The sequence below is a fragment of the Lepisosteus platostomus genome, chromosome 13 (assembly GCF_059453375.1).
Source record: "Lepisosteus platostomus isolate fLepPlt1 chromosome 13, fLepPlt1.hap1, whole genome shotgun sequence".
Classification (NCBI taxonomy): domain Eukaryota; kingdom Metazoa; phylum Chordata; class Actinopteri; order Semionotiformes; family Lepisosteidae; genus Lepisosteus; species Lepisosteus platostomus.
Genome location: NC_142623.1, coordinates 17,574,999 through 17,594,892, shown reverse-complemented (window position 1 = coordinate 17,594,892; position 19,894 = coordinate 17,574,999). Strand labels below are relative to the sequence as shown.

Here is a 19,894-nt window from a genome sequence, read left to right as displayed (position 1 = left end):
TAGGTCAAGGTGCAACATTTGCTGTATGGAGCCTGGAGCTGCCAGCAGTTGTGAGTCTGTGATGTTTCACACACAAAATGATGTTTGAAAACATAAGAAAGGAGACAAAAGAGAGGAAGGCATTTGGCCTGTTTAACTGATTGGGCTGATAGCAGACAAGTGATCTAAAGATCTCATCCAGCCCCTCTGTGAAAGCAGCCAGGGTGTCATCTTCCACCACATGGCTGGGTCATCCGTTCCATACCCTTACCACTCTTCGTGTAAAACAGCCCTCAGAACTAGAATTCTGTCAGTGTGTTGGCTTGTGTGGTAAGGAGTGATGAGAAGGGAGATGAAAGACAAACGAAGAAACAGGGTTTGAGAGGACTGAACAGATACTGACAAAGAGTCAGAGGTGGGAGAGGAGGGAAAAGATGAATGCGTAGAAAAGCAGAGGCAGAGGGAGAGAGCAAGAAGCAGCGAGAAAGGGTTGGTCTGAGGACGATCGCTCGGTAACGAGGGGGCATTCAGGGACTCTCCGCATCCTCCCCCGTCTCTCTGTATGGCCCCCCTTCAGCTGTTTACTGGACCATCTCACATCTCCTCATGCAGCCCCCGGGGCTGGATCGGTGCTGACAGTCACAGAGAAGAGCAGCTTTTCTGTCTTCAAATTTCATATTCCACCTTCCCAGGGGCTGCCCATCTCCAGTCTCTAACCAGCTTGGCCACAGTGTCTGTGTATCTGCCTGGTCTGTCTATACTGTCCGTCCAAGAATCAGTCTAGATGCACTTTATGAATTTGTGTCTATTCTGTGGTACCGTATGTTACCAGTCTACCTTCCCATCTATAAATCTATCTTATCTATGTAACCACCCCTGCTTTATCCATGTCAGTCTTTATGGATTATTGTATCTGTAGGTTAATCCATTTTGGAGTTTTGCTGGTGGCTCTGTGGGCACCTTGTCTTAGCCTTCTGTAGAAAGCTTGCCCGTTACTGTCAGGCCGAGGGCTTAAAACCTCATCTCGTGCCCGTGGGGGACTTCAATGACAGCGACACAAAGGCTATCTTTGTTTCTGCATCTTACTTTGGGTGCCAGCTGATTGCGAGTCGCTCTGCCGGCTGCGTTCCTCTTGATTGGATTCTCCGTGCTGAAATAGGCCCCTCCAGCCTGAGACGGTGCCCTTACCCGGGCCGTATCTGAAGTGACAGGGAGAGTCCGTGCTAGCGCTGCGTTGATAATGTGCTGTTGAAGCCGTGCCGGGTCAGGAGTCTCAGGGGACCGTTCTGTTTCCCAGCCGGTCTTGTCCCTGCAGGTCTGAGTGCTGCCCAGGCGATGTGGATGAATGGCCTCACTCATGGATAGCTGCTTTTCTTACCACTGCTCTGGCAGGCGTTCAGTGTAAGGATATCTGTTACCTAAAAGTCACCCCCCTGCTTTCCAAGAAAATCTAGAACATTGCTTGCCCGTAGCGTTTCTAATGAGCTAAGGGCTTGTTTTTAACTGAATTCGTTTTTGATTTTCAGAAAACGGGGGGCTCAGCATTTGCTCACAGCTAGATCTCTGGTTTTAAAAGAATGTTTTGGGGATTTTCTTTGTAACAGTTCCATGGAAAACTTCCAGCTGCTTAAACATCAGATATGCAATTCATTTTCTTTTGTGCTGCATCTTGGTGTGCTTTGCACTGGATTTAATAATCAAATACTGATAAAGCAGTTGTTCTGCTTTGGCGGAGTCATGCCAGTTTGTTCTGGTTTATCAAAAGATATCTTTGTTCTAGGTTTAGAGCTACCCTCTGATACTATATGTCTCAACATCAGACAGGGGCTTGTTCTGAGGAGATTAACAGGATATTTTGGATAATCTTATTTGTTTTAATTTTAGTATTTTTAAATGATATTTTAATGAGACTGCCTTTCTGCTTAGTGCAGTGGGAGTCTGAGGCAAGCTAACTAGTTGTTGAAACTGATTCCTTGAAATCAGAAATGGTTGGTTGAGATTTTCAGAGCATTGCACTACTAACTACTGAAGCAGAAAGACTGTCATGTGAAACTTTTCTTATGTTCTCAATAGATTGACGTCAATGTATTACTATCATATTTAATGCTGTTACCTAATTGTTACGATCCTCAAATGATTTAATCGAATTTGTCTGTTTTTTTAAATAAATGCATTCTGGTTAACATTTTGAAACAGTGTATAAATGTAAACTCACACTGGTGATTTTGGAGGGAAAAAACACTTGCTTTTCCTGAAAATAATGAACTGCATCATCTTTCATGATCTTGTGTCTGTAGTGCAGAAAAAATGCAATCAATTTACTCAGCCGTTCATAAAAATACACATTCTCAATAACTATGACAGAGAATGCATCTGTACACATGTCTTGAAGGACTAAGCCAATACTTTTTTTCTTCTTTTTCTCTTTTTTTGCATGGATTAACCTTTGCATGTTTCTATTTTATACAGTATGTACACTGCATTACCAAGGAGCTCTGAAGACAGCGTCCAAAGAGCCACATCTCCTGTCTGCTATCTTTATTCATTTAACAGAAGTGGCCTAGTAATGTCAGGATATTTGCAGAAACAAATGTCTGAATAAAAAATGTAAGAATGAGAGATACTATAAATTACAGTACCACTAATCTGCCGGTATGCGTTTAAATATGACAATCAGACATTCAAGATGGGATGAGTCACACGTTTGGAGTTAATCTGATTCCTCAGGGATGCGGAAAAATAGTTCAGGGTTGTCAGAAATCATAACTGGAAGGGAATAGCTTGAAAAAACAAAACAAAAACAAAAGTCTGTGATTATCATGCTGTGAATAACGCTGATGGGTATCTAAATATAAACCCAGAGCGCCTGAAATATCAGCCTGTGTGCTCAGTCGTGTGGATCAGTGTAACTCACTGATGGGCCTTCTCTGTTCCTGCACAAATGATTAAATCCTGGCCCGGGGCTGGACACAGCTTTTGCAGGAGTGAACAATCGCATCTTTGTGTGCACAGAGATCTGTCTCCGTGAGGCGCTCACAGCAAACCATCCCTGTTGCACAAGCTTCTATAAATATTACATCATTGACAACTAGGCCCCTGGACTGTGGCCATGCGGCCCTGTCAGCTTTCAGATCAAGCTCTCCTAGAGCCATTCCACGGCACTGGCACTGATAAGCAGACTGACAGATTGGCATGGCATGAAAACGTCTGCGGTACATTTGAGGTGTTATTGGAGTCACATGAAATGGGAGCTTGGATGTCTGGATGGGATTTTGCGGGAAGGGTTGAATTATTTGTGGAGGAGCTGGGGTTAGTGCATGAGTTCCTCTGCTGTATGGTACTTCAATTTAGACAGGTGAGGATTGCTGTGTTAAAGGGAAAGAGCTTTGCAGGCTGAGGAGTTAAGTAAAGAATATGAGGAATTTGTTTCCTGTCTCTCTCTTGTTGGGGTGGAATGAGTCTCTTTCGTTGTTTCTCCCTCTTTTCCCAGCACACACTGTCCCAATAAGCGAATAATTGCCTTTGTCACCGGTGGATCTCAACACGATGGAGAGCCTGGGCTCATAAAATGAGTTTGTTCTGACCTGCAAGTCCTCAAATAATAAATGGCACGGGCTTGTAAAAGATGCTAATAAAATCCCATTTAAATGTCATAGATAAATAAGGCAGGATTTCTTTGTTGTACGTGTTGAGAAAAAACACCCTGTTTGATTTCCAAGTTAGGTGTTCTGATTTCGTATCTTTTCTGTAAACCAAAGGTCACAAGGTGTTTTTATTCACTGTTCTTTCTACACATCTCTCACAAAAGTGCATGGCAGGAGAATCTGCAGTTTTACCTTGGAGTTATTGGCCTGCTGCTGAATCTGATTTGCCCTCTTATGCCAAGCCATTACTTGGCTGTGGGTTGCCTGATTGCCCATCAGTGCCATGCCATTACTTGACTGTGGGTTGCTGCTCTGTGCTGTGTCTTCATCATGGCATAGCACAGTGTGAACGTCTGTTCAAAAACACTGCCAGACTCTCAATATTGCGAGAGGCTGCTGCGGATACTATTTTATGCTGTCTACATTTTAATGTATTTTCACTCTGAAGGACATAGTAAATGTTACAACAAACGTCCTCTCCTGTGGCTGATTGATCAATGTCAGCAAATGCTGAGAAGGAGGGAAGTGTTTCTTTCAGAATTGTGCTGTCAGCCTCCTGGATAAATCTGGTACAACTTTCCTCAGCAGGCTTCCTTGCACATGCTGCCAGTCTGATTTTGAGCCTATTATGAGATTGCAAATGGTCCCCTTCTGCAATTAGATGAAGGTGGTCTCCCTTATGTTCCAAAATCTAACTTGTGAACTGCAAGCACTGGGGTGTTCTCTGCCTGTGTGCTAAGGATGTCGAAAACATTCTTCATTTATCAGCTTGCAAGAGTCTGTGATATTTAAAATCTAGCATAAGGCTCAATCTTTTAGCTTGTTTTTGTTTTTTTATTGCTTTTTGTGTTGAGATGGTTGTCAGGAAGATGCTTTGGATTTTTTTATAACCAGTTTTGTCAGGAGTGCAGTTCAGAACTATTAATTGAAGCTTTATAAAGAAGGTCTTTTCTGATGTGCACATCCTCACCTTTTTGTTTAATGAAATTTGCTGAAACTGTCAGTAAGCATGGTTCACAATATGAGACAGAACTTTTGGTGAAAGGGTACTCAACTTACAACCCTTATATCTGCTCTATAAAGCTTTCTAACTAGTTCCTTAATTTGTTGATAATTAGAATGGATGGTTTAGCAATTAAGGCATTAGTCGCAATAAAGTACTGTAGTGAAGAGCACTGGGGGGAGCACATGATAAGTATCCATGCTTTCATGCAGAACTTCATTAACATCAACTATCATTCAAACACCATGGACATTTAGCAGTTTTGGTCTGAACCTTACTTTTATCAGACTGTTATTCTGAACAAATTTACTGTATATTTTATAAAACATCAATCAATAAATTAAATTTGTTAAGCAAAAATGATCCACGCAAGAAATAGGAACTTATGTCATGCACAGCACACACAATTGATTCTGAGCAGCTGAAACTCACACAAAAAAGGTATGTGGGCCTTTATGTAGTGTATATTTTCCAAAGTCTATATCTAATTAAAAAGCAACAGTGCTTTAATATACTGTACAGTATAGCAAAAATTATGGAATTTTAATCCAAGTTATGCTCAAAATGAATAATTAAGACCTCACAAAAATGGTAATATAACCATAGAAAAAACTCAAAGAAGACAAGAATGAATACCTGGTCAGCGCAAGAGACTGGGACCAGGACCACTTCAGAGCAAGGACATGTGGAAACTTTTGGAAACTGAGAGGGGATACATTTATCCTGGAGAAAATTGACCATTTCTTTACTCAAAGAAATGTGGGTGTCTTGGAACAGGCGTCCTGTGGCCGATCCTGTGGGCTCCTTACGAATGTGCATGGAGAATGTTTGAGGATCACCTAGCTTCCTAATGACCAGTTGGGCTGAAAGGCTTTCTCTGTGATCTTATGTTATGGACTAAAACTGGCTAGCTGGCAGCTTGAAACGGAGACAATACACACATCTACAGTCCATGGCGTTTAGTAGGAGAGCGATGATGTAAATGGCTCTTTTAGTCTTTAGATGTGTGTAGCTGGCTAAATCCAGCTCTAACAGGTCCATGTTTATCTCCCTGCCCCGCCCCCAAACAATCAGAACCAGTAATTCAGACTGAAAACAATCGTGTTCTTCTGCGTAATTATGCGGGAATCTGTACATGAGTGTGATTTCACACACTCTGAGCTGAAACCTCCTCCATCTGAGCTGCAGAAGCGGATCAGACCAGCTGCCCAAGTTTAGCCTCGTTAACCTGAAACCTGAACCATTCTGAGAGTGCTCCGATAAGCGCTGGCTTTTTTTTGCGTGGGAACTAACTAGGCTACGTGTCTGCTTGTAAATCAGGGCTGTTGTTGTGACAAGTGGTAATTTGAACAGGGTAAAATTTATCTGATCTTTTGTTTTGGGGTAGTGTTTTCTAGTTTTTTTCTCTGATCTTGTAAGGTACCTTTGGGCACATTCCCTAAAAACATTCCTAATGTATCGGCCACGCCAGGGGATTTTCTGCTATGTTACTTTCTGAAGCTCTGGTTTCAAGCCCCCTGAATGGCTTGTGAATCACTATTGCTTATTCCTGCTAATGTTCCTGTCCCAGTAACTGTACACATCTGTAACACATCTAAAGAGGCTCCACAGTCCAATCGTTTCTCGTTCTTTCTGCTTCTTAGAATTAACCTCTGGTTGTGCTTTTGCCGCTCGCACACTGATGCAGTTCCCCACACATGAAGGACACATAAAGTACTGTACATTGTGTAGAGAATAACTAATAAGAAAGATGAACTCTCGCTCTTTTTTCTATATCTCTCTGTTAAAAGAATGACGTCCCCAAATATCACTGAAAACTGAAAATCTCACTAAATGTGTTGATCCCGTGATCTGCTGCTGTTTCAACTAAATCAAAATAATCCAGAAGTGGAAAGTAATGTTTATATTGCATCATTTGCATGGCAGTTCCCTTTAGGGTAGACTCAGACAGCTACTGTACGTTTACAGAATTCATTCTGTGTAGACAGTGTCCGCCATTATTGGGACGCTGAAGTAAAAACGGCTATTTTTGCTATTTACTCAAGCAATTTGGATTTGAGATGAAAAGATGAATTTCTGTGCTTATACTGTATAGTACTGTACATCATTCTGTTTTAGAATAATAGTACTCTTTGTGTTTTATCCTCCCATTCAGGAGAGCAGAAGTATTGGGACAATTGGCTGCCAGGTGTTTCTTATTAGTCAGGTGTTTTCTGTAGTGAATGAGCAGTGTTGGATTTAACCTTTGCTCTTCCCTTGTTGTCTGCGTTTGGAGACACATCACTGTCTCGGTAATTATGGAGAGCACTGCACACATACTGTAAAGTTGTATGGTGGTTCTTTTAGAAGCCAGTGTATAAGAGACCTTTAGAAAATCTTTGTATATGTAATCAGAAGGGATGTCATTCTGTAACGTGCATCGTCGATATTATCGAAACATATCGTGACTCTCGTGTGTCATTATCCATAGAGAAAATGTGTAATATAGGCAGAGGCTTTTATTAAATTCTCATTGTGTCTTCACGTTTTGTCAGTAGCTCCTCGAATCGCAAAGTGTTCGAGCTCATTTTAGGAGAAAGACGCCCGCTTTCGTTGGGCTGTGCGTGATGTAAGACACGCCTGTTAGCGAAAAATGTCATGAAATAATAAGGAGTAACGTCGGCCCCTCGTTAACAACAATTGTTTAACATCAATTTACGATTTATAGCCCAACATGTTCATATGAACATTGAAGACGTTCCTGGCGTGGCGTTGTGAAAGGTACTTGCATGCAGCTACAGGCGCACATACAGTACTGTAACAGTACTCTACTTGTTCTTTTTAGATTTTATCCTGTTTTGGTTCTCTCACGTTGTATTTAAAAGTGATTTCGTTTCTCGTTTGAGATGTATTATTTTCATTTGCGTTTTGAGGTGTAACTGTAGCTCTGTAGTAACGTGTTTCTTAAACTTCTTCTTTATTGAAAAGACTAAATTCAATTTTGACAACGCGAGGAAATTGTAAAGGTAGTGTGTAGTTTTATTCGGATGATGCTTTATTTTGTCATTATGTCATTTTCTCCATGATGTCATTATATTATGCATAATATGTATTTTTTTTAGTTTACCGTAAAAATGTCCGTTTGTATGGATTCACTTGAAACTATTCATATTCCATTTTCATTTGTGCTGTCAGCATTTTCAGTTTCTGACGTTCAGTGACAGATAGGAAATGTAATCTTCAGTTCTGTCGAAATGGTTTAGGCGTAAACATTACTATTTATATTTTTATTGTGAGCATATCCAGGTAATTTCCTGTAACAGACGGTCACGTTTCAAGATATTGTTAAATGTAGATAATAGTGCCCTTATCCTGCACAGATGACAGAAAGCGCAACAAAAACTTTTCCAGTGAAAACGGAGCGTCATTACCGTTCAGCATGCCTCGTTGTGCTTTTTTTCAAATGTTTTTTGTGATCGTGTCTAGCGGAAATCGCTAATGCGTTTTTTCTACCCATAAAGCTGAAAATCCAATGTTTCACACCTGGTTTTTCAACCTCCTCTTAGAATCCCAGGCCCATCGAGACAGAGGTCAAGGGTCCTCATATCGGTACAGTCTCGGTGTTAGCCGATTTGCCCGTTATGATATTTAAAATAAAAAAAACACGTTATTGATAACATTTTTAAGTTCTTTAAAACACTAGTATAGAAATCCACTTTGCTATCGATACAGCTACATTTCCGAGACCTTTGCCTGTGTAAAACTGGAATTGTGTGATCAGATACTTTTAAAAATTAATTTAATTACCCCCCTCCATCTTGCAGTACTGTATGTGTGTTTTTCATTTATCCATTGGAGATCCCCCTATGAAAAGTATATAAATAATGTCACGGTCACCCCGGTGATCACACTTGGGCGTGAGTACCACGACATTCTGAGGAATTTAGCGGGGAATTTGTCGGAGGATCCTCCTGCTCATTTCCCCTGGTTTCCTGCCCCCTACCGGTGAAAACACGTCACGATCTACAGCCCTGCACCTTCACCCAGCAAGGTGAGGGTCTTTTCCAGCTCAAACAAGAACTAAACCGAACCGCTCCCGTCCGTCTGGAACAAAGTCGCTCTTGCTGAGAGCGGTATTACCTGTACAACAGCGGTCGAGCGCTTAACTTGACAACTCTGCCCACGCATGAGCGTTTAGGAGTGCTAATGCAATTATATATAATGTTTCTACATTTATTTTGATTACGTTCATACCCGTGGACGGATTGGCAAAACGGGCTCTGTCCGGCTGGAGAAATTGCAGCTGTTGTCACAGTTAAAAGAGTAACCTGTCCTGCTGGGCTCAGAGTCCAAACCCAGGATCCTTCTGAGATCCTGCCAGGAAGAACTGCCCCATCCTCGCGATCTTAACATTGATATACAGTACCACAGTTAATTGCGGTGCTATATGGAGGGGTGACAAATGGGTTTTTTCAAGCACATTTAATTTCCATGCTTCGTGAAAAGAATTTAAACCTCTAGTACAGAGCAGTTTTGAGTTCTCGCGAAACTGGGTGCTGGCTCATTTTGTTTATTGGCTGATGCAGAATGGAATGTTAATTGACAGTTTTCCCCAAGAGCAATTGGAGCGCCTTTGACACGATTATGTCTTCAGGAATTGGGGCCCTCTCAAAAGTGCTTCAGTCCAGAGAGAGACTGTGGGGTCATGCGTCTCTTAGGAAAGGGAAAGAGTTCCTCTCTTAGGGAAATTAGGAAAGGAAATAAAATCTGTTGTGTTCGGTCTTCAGCCTTTAACCGAGGAAGAAACGGGGTGCAAAGAGACGGTATTGAAGAGAGGAACAGTCATCGCTTCTTGTAGGTAGGGTGAAGCGTGTAACATGACCAGCAGGGGTCTCTCTCCTCTTTTCGCTTGAAGGCAGCAACACCGGATTTAATAGCACAACATCATCTTGATTTAAGAGACACAGGTGGAATATTTTGCACATGCTGTACAACGTGTAAACAAAAATATTTCAACTGTTTAAAGGAGATGAGATGTTGAGAGAAGACCCTTTTTTTCTATGATTTCTTTCTTCATGTTCCCTGCCCTTAGTGGTATATCCTTTTACATACAGGTGAAAGAACGTTTGCATTGAAAAGCTGCGTGATTGAGGACTGGTCTTCATCACTTGCTGCTTAGAGATGAAAAGCACAGCAGCCGTGAGACAGGCCAACCCCCTGACCCCAGATTTTGGAGATCCCATGAAGGGGGTGTTTCTAAGAGCATGTTTGAGACCCTCCTACCTCAGGGAGTCTTTATGCTGTATTAAGGGACCAGAGATACTGTGGTCAGGATGCTGAACGTTTTCGGTAAACATGAAGCAGCTGGCAATATAGACTAGAGTCTTTTTTGATCCAGGTTAAAGTAAACTAACTGTTCCCAAGCAGTTCCGGGTTCAAGCCCTGCCACTGCACGTGAAGCTGGCGAACCTCCGTGTTCTATATTTCCCAGAGATGTCAAACCCAAGTCCTGCAGTCTGGAGCTGTTGACTTATAGGTCTATGAATTGGCTTCATCACTCTGTCCTCCTCCCCACTGACAGCTGGTGTGTGGTGAGCGTACTGGCGCACTATGGCTGCCGTCGCATCATCCAGGTGGGGCTGCACGTTGGTGGTGGTGGAGGGGAGTCCCCATTACCTGTAAAGCGCTTTGAGTGGAGTGTCCAGAAAAGAGCTTTATAAGTGTGAGCAGTTATTATTATTATTAGGTCGCCCTCTAGTGTCTGTAGGTTGTGTTGTCTGAACTCCTCAGCAAAATGACTGATAATTCCGAACCGTTTTTAACAGAGTAGAACAGGGGTGGCTAGCGCACATCCTGAAGAGAGTCACCCTTAACGTGTCAATTTCTAAAACAAGCCTGTTTTGACTACTGATTTATCCAGCTGGTCAGTGTCCACATCTGAGCTACACGTGCTCATCAGGCTGGAGATTTTCCTAGTTTCTGTGGCATTTTATGGATAAGAGAGCACGTGAGCCCCCCCATCGATCTTAGGGACAACCCTCCCACCCCAGCAATGCTTCTCCCCCCCAGCCGGGTGGATTGGAACAAGCTGGGGGTTAAGTACCTTACTCAAGGTACAACAGCAGTAGCACCAGTCTACTGGTGACCCACCAGTCACCCACTCAGCAACCCAACCCCACCCGCCACGTTGTCTAGGTATCATTTGAAATCAAAATACAAGCCAGTTTGGTTATAAGCTGCCCCCCCCGTATGTTGTTTTGCATTGTCTATCATTGATAAATTGAGAAAGTCGACGTAAAAAAACCCTGCACTTCTATCGTTTTTCAGGGCACAAAAGCCAGCAACATCAGTGGCTTGTGGAATATTTTGCTTTGGGAATATTGCAAAGAGCAAAATCTGACGTTAAAAGTAGACAGTGCTGTTGCACATGACTTGATAATGAGTTGCTGTTTCCCAGTATTGAAGCTGAGTTCTTACCACCACACAGTACACTGCTGACCCAATCAGTGGATCCAGGTGTAAGCAGTAGTTTACTGATTACATGCGTGAACAGTGTGTTCAAAATACAAATCTGCCCTCAAGCAGTAACTGACCTTGTTAGTTTTGAAGAGACCACAAATCGAAAGAAGCTGGTGACATATACTGTATATGAAATATATATTTTTCTTTTTATTATTTTATATGGGTTCCAAGTAAATCTATACACTCTTGTCTGAACTGTATGTTGTGAATGTATCTTAAACTAATTACATTATTCCTTATGGATATTAATTCCTCTAAGTCATTTCTCTATACTGTACATTTCATCATTTAGGAATCTAACCTGGTCTTATGACGGAACCTTCTGACAGTGTTTGAACAGCTAAACCAAAGTAAAATCTAACTTATGGCTCCTGATCTGACTATACTCAATTCATTCATTTGGGAAAGCCTCCCACTTTAAAAGTTTACGCTCTTACAGTCCTGAACCCCCCATATTTCCATTATTCTTATGGAGAAAATTTCTACTTCATGTGTTGTTTCAATATATGGCATAATTTTCTGGTCCCTAACTCCGAGGATAACAGGGACAGCCTGCACCTACACCCTGTAGCTCTCAAGGATCCCAGCTGGCTGCGTACGGAAACACACGTGTGCCAAAGTCTTCGCAAACTGAGTTTAAGGGTGGCTCATAAACCCTGCTGCCCGCCCCCAGATTAGAAGAAGGATGCTGCATTTATCAGATGAAACCGCCTTGCTTTTTTTCTTGCTTCACCTCATGTTTGGTGCTCGGTCAGTGATGCGGCCTCCTGGGCTGCACGGCGTGTGCCGATCCACATGGAAACTGAAAGAATGCACTCTGCTTTTGAGCACCATCAACTTTATTAAAAAATAGCAAAGATAACAACAACAAAAAAATCACCAGAATGAAGATGTTTACTGACTGCTCTCTGTAGCTGAAAACCATTGTTACGGAAAGAACATGAGTAGCTTGCAAAAGGCAAAGGGGATGTCGGAGAACTGTAGGACAGTGGTTTTATATGGCGAGAGCAAAACACAGTGCACTTCCAGGACTGACACGATGAGGTTAAACCTCCCACCTCCCACCAATGCTGGGGACCCCTTTATTTAGCTGCATTGTCAGGAGAAATGGGGGTGAAGTACCTGTGCACAAGAAGACAGTGCGATCCTGGGACAGGAGGACCCCAACCCTCAGTGATCGGGTAAGGGGTACACAGGTTCAACCACCTCTCCAGACTGACGCCTAGGCAACACAGCTGGGGCATGTGAAAACTGTCTTTGCAATGGGGTTACTTTTACAGAGAAAGAGAGAACAGCATGATGACATTTCTTTGCAAAATTTAAGACTCAAGTTAGGAAACATTTACACAAAAGGTTATCCAGCCATGTTATTGAGGCTGATCACCTGAAATCCTTCAAGACACGGCTGGATGACAACAAATAAGATACCAGTGAGTGAATGAGCTTGGTGACCTGAATGACCTCCTCTCTTTTCTTGTGCTCTTAAAATGAGCACCCTGCTCTATTCTTGGAATGTGGGGTGCAACTCTTGTTTTTTGTCCAAAGTGCAAAGACGTGACCTTTGGAACTTCACCATGAATGGCTGTTTCTGGGCTTTTGATATCCTATTGACTAGCTATAGCAGAAGAAAGAGCTAAAAATGTGCTGAAACATTTCCTTGGGGCTCAGCGCTGTGGGCTTTGGGCCACGCTGGGACAGCCAGTGGAGGGGAGGGGACAGGACACACAAGGTCTTGTGAAACTGAAGCGATCCTCTTGCTCACCATTCGCAACCATGCTGGGTACCACTGTGCTGCTGGAATAGGCCTGGCCTTCCCATCGGAAACCTTGCCGTGTTCCCCGTTCACAGCGAGCGGGGTGAGCTGGGGGGCCCGGCTGTGGCGTTCCAACAGGGGGTGTGGCTGGTGGGCTGACACGGTGGAGGGGGGGTTGTCAGGCGTGCCTCTTCATGTGCAGCGCCAGGTGGTCGGAGCGAGAGAAGGCCCTCTCGCACAGCAGGCACTGGAATGGCCGCTGGCCAGTGTGCTTGCGGTAGTGGCGTGTCAGCTCATCGGAGCGGGCAAACTTCCAGCCACAGCCCTCCCAGGTACAGTGATAGGGCTTCTCACCTGGGGAGAGAGAGAGACAGACAGACAAGGGCCTGAGCGACTTTCAGAAACTGCTGCAGCAGTGCAAGTCTGCACTGGTGTTGTCAAAGGCCACCCCAGGTGTCCTGGGAGCTTGGCCTAGTCTTAGTCTGTCTCTCTGAAACCAGACCATTCTTTCATGGTGTGTCAGAAACTCTAGAAACCATACCCAGAAGCAGTTTGTGTATGTTTTCAGTCACTGTCTCAGTCCAGATCACATGCAGTGCATTTATTCCTAACAGTCAGGACTTGTAGGGTAACCTGTTTTTTTATATAATTTTCCACTAAAGGCACAATTTGTGGTCTTCTGCAGGACTCTCTGGGCGGTCCTACACTGTGCATGTGCCATGTCAGCTGTACAGTACAGTCCACTGAGATGCAGCTTTGCTAAAGATCTCGCAGACGCAGGTATTTCCAAGAAACGTAAATCATTACTGACACAGTATACTATCATTCTTCTGTTGTACTGTAAACTGTTGGTTTGAAATTCTTTCTTGGACAATTATGTCCAATCAGTGCGCTCTTGAGTTAAACTGTGTGGATCACTGACTGGAGATGCATTTCCACACCCAATACCGAGAACTGGTATATTTGTTGTGTCAGTGTTCAAGAATGTTTCTGTGTTTACAGTTAACTTATCTCACCTCAAAATACAACCAGCTGGGCAACTAAAGGAAAAGCACTAGGGATCAAGGTCTAGCAAATTCTACACATTAGTTACTTGAGTCATGTTAACATACTTAACATGTTATCATGTTGTTAAGGGTACTATATGTTGCTAGCATTTTAACTTATGAATGCTGTATGCGTGGTTAAGAACAAGCTATAAAGCCATGAATCAGTCCATCAGAAAATCAATGAATGAGTTCCCCAATCAATAAATGAAATGGCCAATAAACTGGTAAAATCAGTCGAGCGAGCCTTATAGAATATTGTAACAAGCAAGTAAAAAATATTGTCATATAATTGTTTTGAAGCAAATAATGGTAAAAGAGGATTATGCTATTATTGCTAATATTATTCCATACACTGAGTCCATATACAGTATAACAGACTAAAGTGTGGATAAAATGTAAAATACTGAGCTGTGCAGAGGCTGCAATACTAGACTTCCACTAACTTGGACTTTAATCTTAACAATAATCAATCAGCACCTCAGATATTGATATAACATCTTGCAGTTTTAATTGTACCACTGCTCTATCAGTCATACCAGAATCTAGATCATTAAATGCATCAGAACAATTGTTGATACCTAAATAGGGTAGAATCAGCAAACGTAGAAGCTGAAAAGGAAATTCGGGATGGGTCAAACACATGGCAGATATTCAATGTGGGCATGTATAGGTAACAGAAACATAATCTATAGATATAAAATGAGTTTGAATAAGCTACTATACTTTTAAAAAAGACTTTACATGGCATATTTATATTTTAATTTATAGACTGTGGAGGAATAAGCAAACAAGGCTAGGATATTTAGTTTGGTGTAAAATTTTATTTAAGGCTTAACTAGTTTTAAAATGTGTGATAGTAAGACCTCTTTTCGATTAGTGTACAGATTTGGTCACCACATTACAAAAAATACATTGTTACTCTGGAATCATTGTAGAGAAGAGAGACCACAAGCTTCTTAAGCTTAAGGACATGCTGAAGGAACTGAACATTTTTAGTCTTAGAGAAAACTATAAGGGGACCTGATTCAAGCACTCTGAATTCTCAAAGGCTTTGACAGAACCAAACCACATGACTTCTGCAGAATCAGCAGTAACACATGAACCAGAGGGCGCAAGTGGAAAATACCTGGGACTGTATTTCAAACTGAGAAGAGGGGACACATACAGTATTTACTCAAAGTGTTGTGGGAGTGTGGAACAAGCTACCTAGTCTATTGGCTTGTTGAAACTGAAATCTTTCAAGATTTGGCAGCATAAGATCCTTTAGCTATCAAAGGGTTTAACTATTAAATAAGATCAAATAGCTATTAAGAGCAACCAAGCATGCTAGTCTCATGTTTTTACAGTGCTGCATAAATGTAATGCTCGTACATTACCTCGAACAAAGACATGAGATGAATGAGTGTACTGTATTTTTTCCCAGTGTGATAGTCATTCTTTATACAGTTGAACTGCAGGTTCGTAAGCAAAGAGGTTAGCTGTCAATGTGCAGTATTGCATCAGCTGTCCACTCGCGCAAGGAAGAATGAGATTCTGGAAGGGGCCTGTTTAGGAGTATTGCCCCCCAAATTGAAGAATTATGACCTCTCTTTTTTCTACCAAATGAATTTTTTTAACTTAACGTGTCTGAAAATATATATAATACTTGATTATAAAGTGACTTTCACTTGACCCTCGTCCTTGTGTGAGTAGCCTTGGCTCTGTTTGTGGTCTGTGGTCTGTTCTCTGCGGTGGGGACTGTGGGGGACGGGGAAGCCCGGCTGGTTGTGCATGGCTCGGCGTGTTACCTGTGTGCGTGCGCAGGTGGGCTTTGAGGTGGGAGCTCTTGGTGTACGTCTTCGTGCAGCCAGGGTGCTCACAGCTGTGAATCGCCACCCTTTTCCTGGAAGATGTCTTGCGGGTGCGCTTCCCCTCTTGGCCTGCAAGTGGCGCTAGCAGGGCAGGGTGAGAGGAGGGTGAGACGCCCGGGCCTTGCACTGGGGCCACGAACAGCCCAGGGTGGCTAATGGCACCTTTGTAAGCTACGGCTGCTGGATAAGGTGTGTAACCGCTTAGACACTGCTCAGAGTAAAAAGCGTGTTGGCTGTGATGGTAGCCTGGCACAAAGCCATAGTGGCATTGCTGGGTCATGGGAGGGTCTATGATAGATGGCCTGTTTGGAAGAAAGTGGCTGTTGGAGAAGGCAGGGCCTGGGTAGTGTCCCAGATTGCATGCTTTCCCTTTCACTGAGCCTACACAGTCCATATCTTCATTTCTCTCCTGTTCACTTCCCAGACAGAAGGCAAAGTGCTCCGCAGGTGAGGATTCAAAAGCGTACAGCTTTGACTGGTAATCCCCCATGTAAGTGATCTGGCTGTTCTGGAGCATGTCTGGGAAAGTGGAAAGAAGGGGCTGAGGGGAGAGGAGCTCTAACATCAGGCTGCTGTTGGCTTGGAGCTGCTGGTCCATATTGGGCTGCTGTTTCAATATAACCCCTTCCTCCTCCTTGACTTGGTACAATCCATTGTGACCCTTCCTCTGCTCTGCCTGCAAAGGCTGCTGGGAATTGCAGTTCATTGCTGGACCCAGATCAGAGCCTGGGCTGTTGATGCCAGACAAAAGGAACTCCACATCCCAGCTGGCACTGTTCTCGTCCTCCTTATCCTCCAGTTCATTTCTCAGTGCCTTCTGGGGCTCATAGCTAAACCCAGGATCGGAACCCATTTCCATTTTTGTGATGTCCAAAGCTGGGGTCAGTGTGTCATCCTCCATTTTCCATGTCTGAGACAAAGACAGTTGACAAAAATCAGAGAGAAATAAAGTTGCACAGAACATCTGTTTCTATGTTGCATTGAAATAAAAAATAACTGACAAAATAGAACAAATAATTATTTATAAGAACTCCCTATTTGGAATATTTGATTATTTGTGCATTTAATTACCCCAATTGTTTCATTGACCTGTTTCTGTTAACAACTGTCAGGCTGACTTCTAGGGATATGCCAAAGTAACTGTTATTGCAATCACTCCCTTTCAAATGTATCTGCTAAAAAGAGATGGGAGTTGACATTACCTTTACAAATATGTCTCATTGATCTCCCTTCAGATAAGTGTGTAGCTGTCACAGTATTTAAAGTAAGGAACAGAGTAACACTGGACTGGGACGGTAATTCAGCTGAGGTCCCCTGATTCACAGAGGCAGGAGTAAAAAGGAGGGGGCACACACAAGACCTGGGCTGGCTGAACTGGCAGCTGTGGGACGAGTTTGCTCCCGTCTCTCTGCAAGCTCAACTCTCGCTTTTCACCGCTGAATTCAGACAATCCTCCTCAGCCGAGCTCTGGACTCTGACTTCCACACAGTGACACAGTGAATGGTTGTGTATACCGTACTGTTAAACAGCCAAACACTTTGTAGAGAGGCCTGTGTGCATTTTCAAATCCAGAGATTGCATGATATCAGTAAAGAAAAGCCATGTCTGATGCTGGCCTGCCTGATAAAGGCACTTCAGAGTCAGAGGTAGAAAGTTTATACAGTGGTGTGAAAAAGTAAGTACACCCCATGAAAAGGTTTGTCTTTTTTTACATTTTTGGACAAAAGGATATTTTATCGTAATTTCAACAATACTGATAGATAAATGTGATCTCATTTTAAAAAATAACATTCAAAAATCACATTTTGCACTCATTTGTACTATTTAAATCAACAGAAATGCAATTTCCTTTTAAAAAAGTTAGTACACCCCTACCTTTATCATTGCATCAAATGCCTAAAATTAGAATCAGGTGCACCAAAACAGGTGCAATTGATTAGAACATCATTCGAGAGTAACTTGGAGGGCACTGCCTTATATAAACATCAGAAACCTACTGTATGATCTGGTTTGGTCTTAGCAAATGAAGTGTGTGGCTACATCATGCCAAGATCAAGAGAGCTCTCTGAGGCCCTCGGAAGAAAGATTGTTGATGCCTATGAGTCTGGGAAGGGTTTTAAAACCATTTCCAAGTAATTTATAGTCAATCACTTCGCTGTCCGAAAGATCATCTACAAATGAAGAAAATTTCAAACCACTGGCAATCTATCCAGGCCAGGTTGTCCCACCAAATTCAGCCCAAGAGCTGACTGAAAAATGCTGCAGGAAGTCTCCAAGAACCCCAGGATAACATCAAGGGATTTACCGGCAAGTCTTGCCTCAGTCAATGTCAAAGTGCATGAGTCAACCATCTGAAAGAGACTGCACAACTTTTCCCTACATGCGAGGTCAGGAAGGAAGAAGCCTTTGAATATAGATGCACATATAGATGCACAACTGAAGTTGGCCAGACAACATCTAAGTGAAGATCAGGACTATTGAAACAATGTGCTCTGGACTGATGAAACAAAGGTAGAGTTGTTTGGCCACAAAGCCAGAAGTCATGTTTGGCAAAAACCAAAAACTGCCAAAAGAACTTCATACCAACTGTAAAGCATGGTGGTGGAAGCATTATGGTTTGGGGCTGCTTTTCTGCCACAGGGCCTGACCAGCTTGCCATCATGGAGCCAACCATGAATTCCACATTGTACAAGAGAGTACTTGAGGAGAATGTGAGGCCATCTGTCAAAAAGCTGAAGCTGAACTGTAAGTGGACCTTGCAACAAGACAATGACTCAAAACACTCAAACAAATCCACAAAAGAATGACTCAAAAAGAAGAAATGGAGGGTTATGGAATGGCCAAGTCAAAGCCCAGATCTTAACCCCACAGAAATGCTGTGGGGGGACTTGAAGGGGGCAGTACATGCAAGAAAGCCCTCAAACATCACACAGTTGAAGGAGTTCTGTAAGGAGGACTGGGCAAAAATTTATCCAAGTCGATGTAGGAGACTGATAGACAATTACACGAAACGCCTACAAGAAGTGATTTCTGCCAAAGGGGGTAACACCAGCTATTGAAGCTAGGAGGTGTACTTATTTCTTCCACAGCAGACAATTGCATTTCTGACTTTATTTTGTTGAATAAATGAATAGTTTTCATTATTACTTGTTAAATTAGATCACCTTTATCTATCAGTATTGTTGAAACAAAGATCACATATCCATACATGCAAATATGTTGAAAAACACACCTTTTCAAGGGGGTGTACTTACTTTTTCACAGCTTTGTACAGTAAATATAGCAACAATATCAACTCGAGATTTATAATTAAGAGACCACCATAATGGTGACGGTACTACCTGATCTGAGGATGTTACCATTTGCTGGCACAGTCTGTAAAACAAGAACAAGTCACAGAGAAATAGAAACTTACTTAATAAAACTTACTTTCCCATTTTCCGGGGAGTTACAAAAGTTGGAAAAAGAGCTGAACGACGGCAGGACAGCCTGAGTCAGAGCCATCTTGTCAGTTTTCATGGACGATATTAAATGCAAAACAAACTGAAAATAACAAGTCTGACATTAAAGAAAAAAAAATACTCTCCTCTTGATCTCCTCTGCTAGATTCCTGAACTTTGTCTCACGGCTGAAAAGTAAAACAGTGGAATTCAATAATAGTTACACACAGAAATTAGGAGACGTTTCACAACTTGTGTTCCATTTGGCCACTCATTCTCTCTTTCTCACATTCTTGCTCTGCTCTGTAGGTTTTACTCCTCTTTCTGCAAGGAGGGGGGGGGGCTTGGCTCATGAATATTCAGTTGCTGTTTTTGCATGTTCCCCTCAACTGCTGTGAAGCACCAAGTTCCAGTGAATAAGCAAAAGGGGGGATCCTGCTATTTGTTACAGTTTCAGCTCTCGAAGAGGGCGTCAGGTTTTCTTGTCTGAAGGCCGTGTGCTAACTGAGCTCAGAGCAGTGAAGTGGTCAACTGACCCCTCTTCAGTGAAACAGTAGAGTGGCTCACCAGTCCTCCTCTTCTAATAAAAAAAGTTTAAAATAATTTCCAGTGTCTGAATTCAAACAACAGTGCCACTTTACTTTAAGTGACATATTTTGCCTGGAAGACTACTGA

General features: G+C 42.6%; 1 protein-coding gene across 3 annotated transcripts; it reads right to left on the bottom strand.

Moving 5' to 3' along the window:
* Positions 1 to 12,034: 12,034 nt before the first annotated feature.
* Positions 12,035 to 19,527, bottom strand: klf1 (Kruppel like factor 1 (erythroid)). Of its 3 annotated transcripts, none has more exons than XM_088603634.1 (3): positions 19,195 to 19,527; positions 15,717 to 16,689; positions 12,035 to 13,234 (listed from the first exon to the last, which is right to left on the bottom strand). In XM_088603634.1, exons 2-3 carry the CDS (start codon positions 16,678 to 16,680, stop codon positions 13,059 to 13,061), a joined length of 1,140 nt encoding a protein of 379 aa, XP_088459760.1. In that variant the 5' UTR covers positions 16,681 to 16,689; positions 19,195 to 19,527; the 3' UTR covers positions 12,035 to 13,058. The 3 variants fall into 3 exon arrangements, with proteins under 3 accessions (XP_088459760.1, XP_088459758.1, XP_088459759.1); XM_088603632.1 differs by having other exon boundaries at positions 19,209 to 19,526; XM_088603633.1 differs by lacking the exon at positions 19,195 to 19,527 and adding an exon at positions 19,121 to 19,156.
* Positions 19,528 to 19,894: the final 367 nt, after the last annotated feature.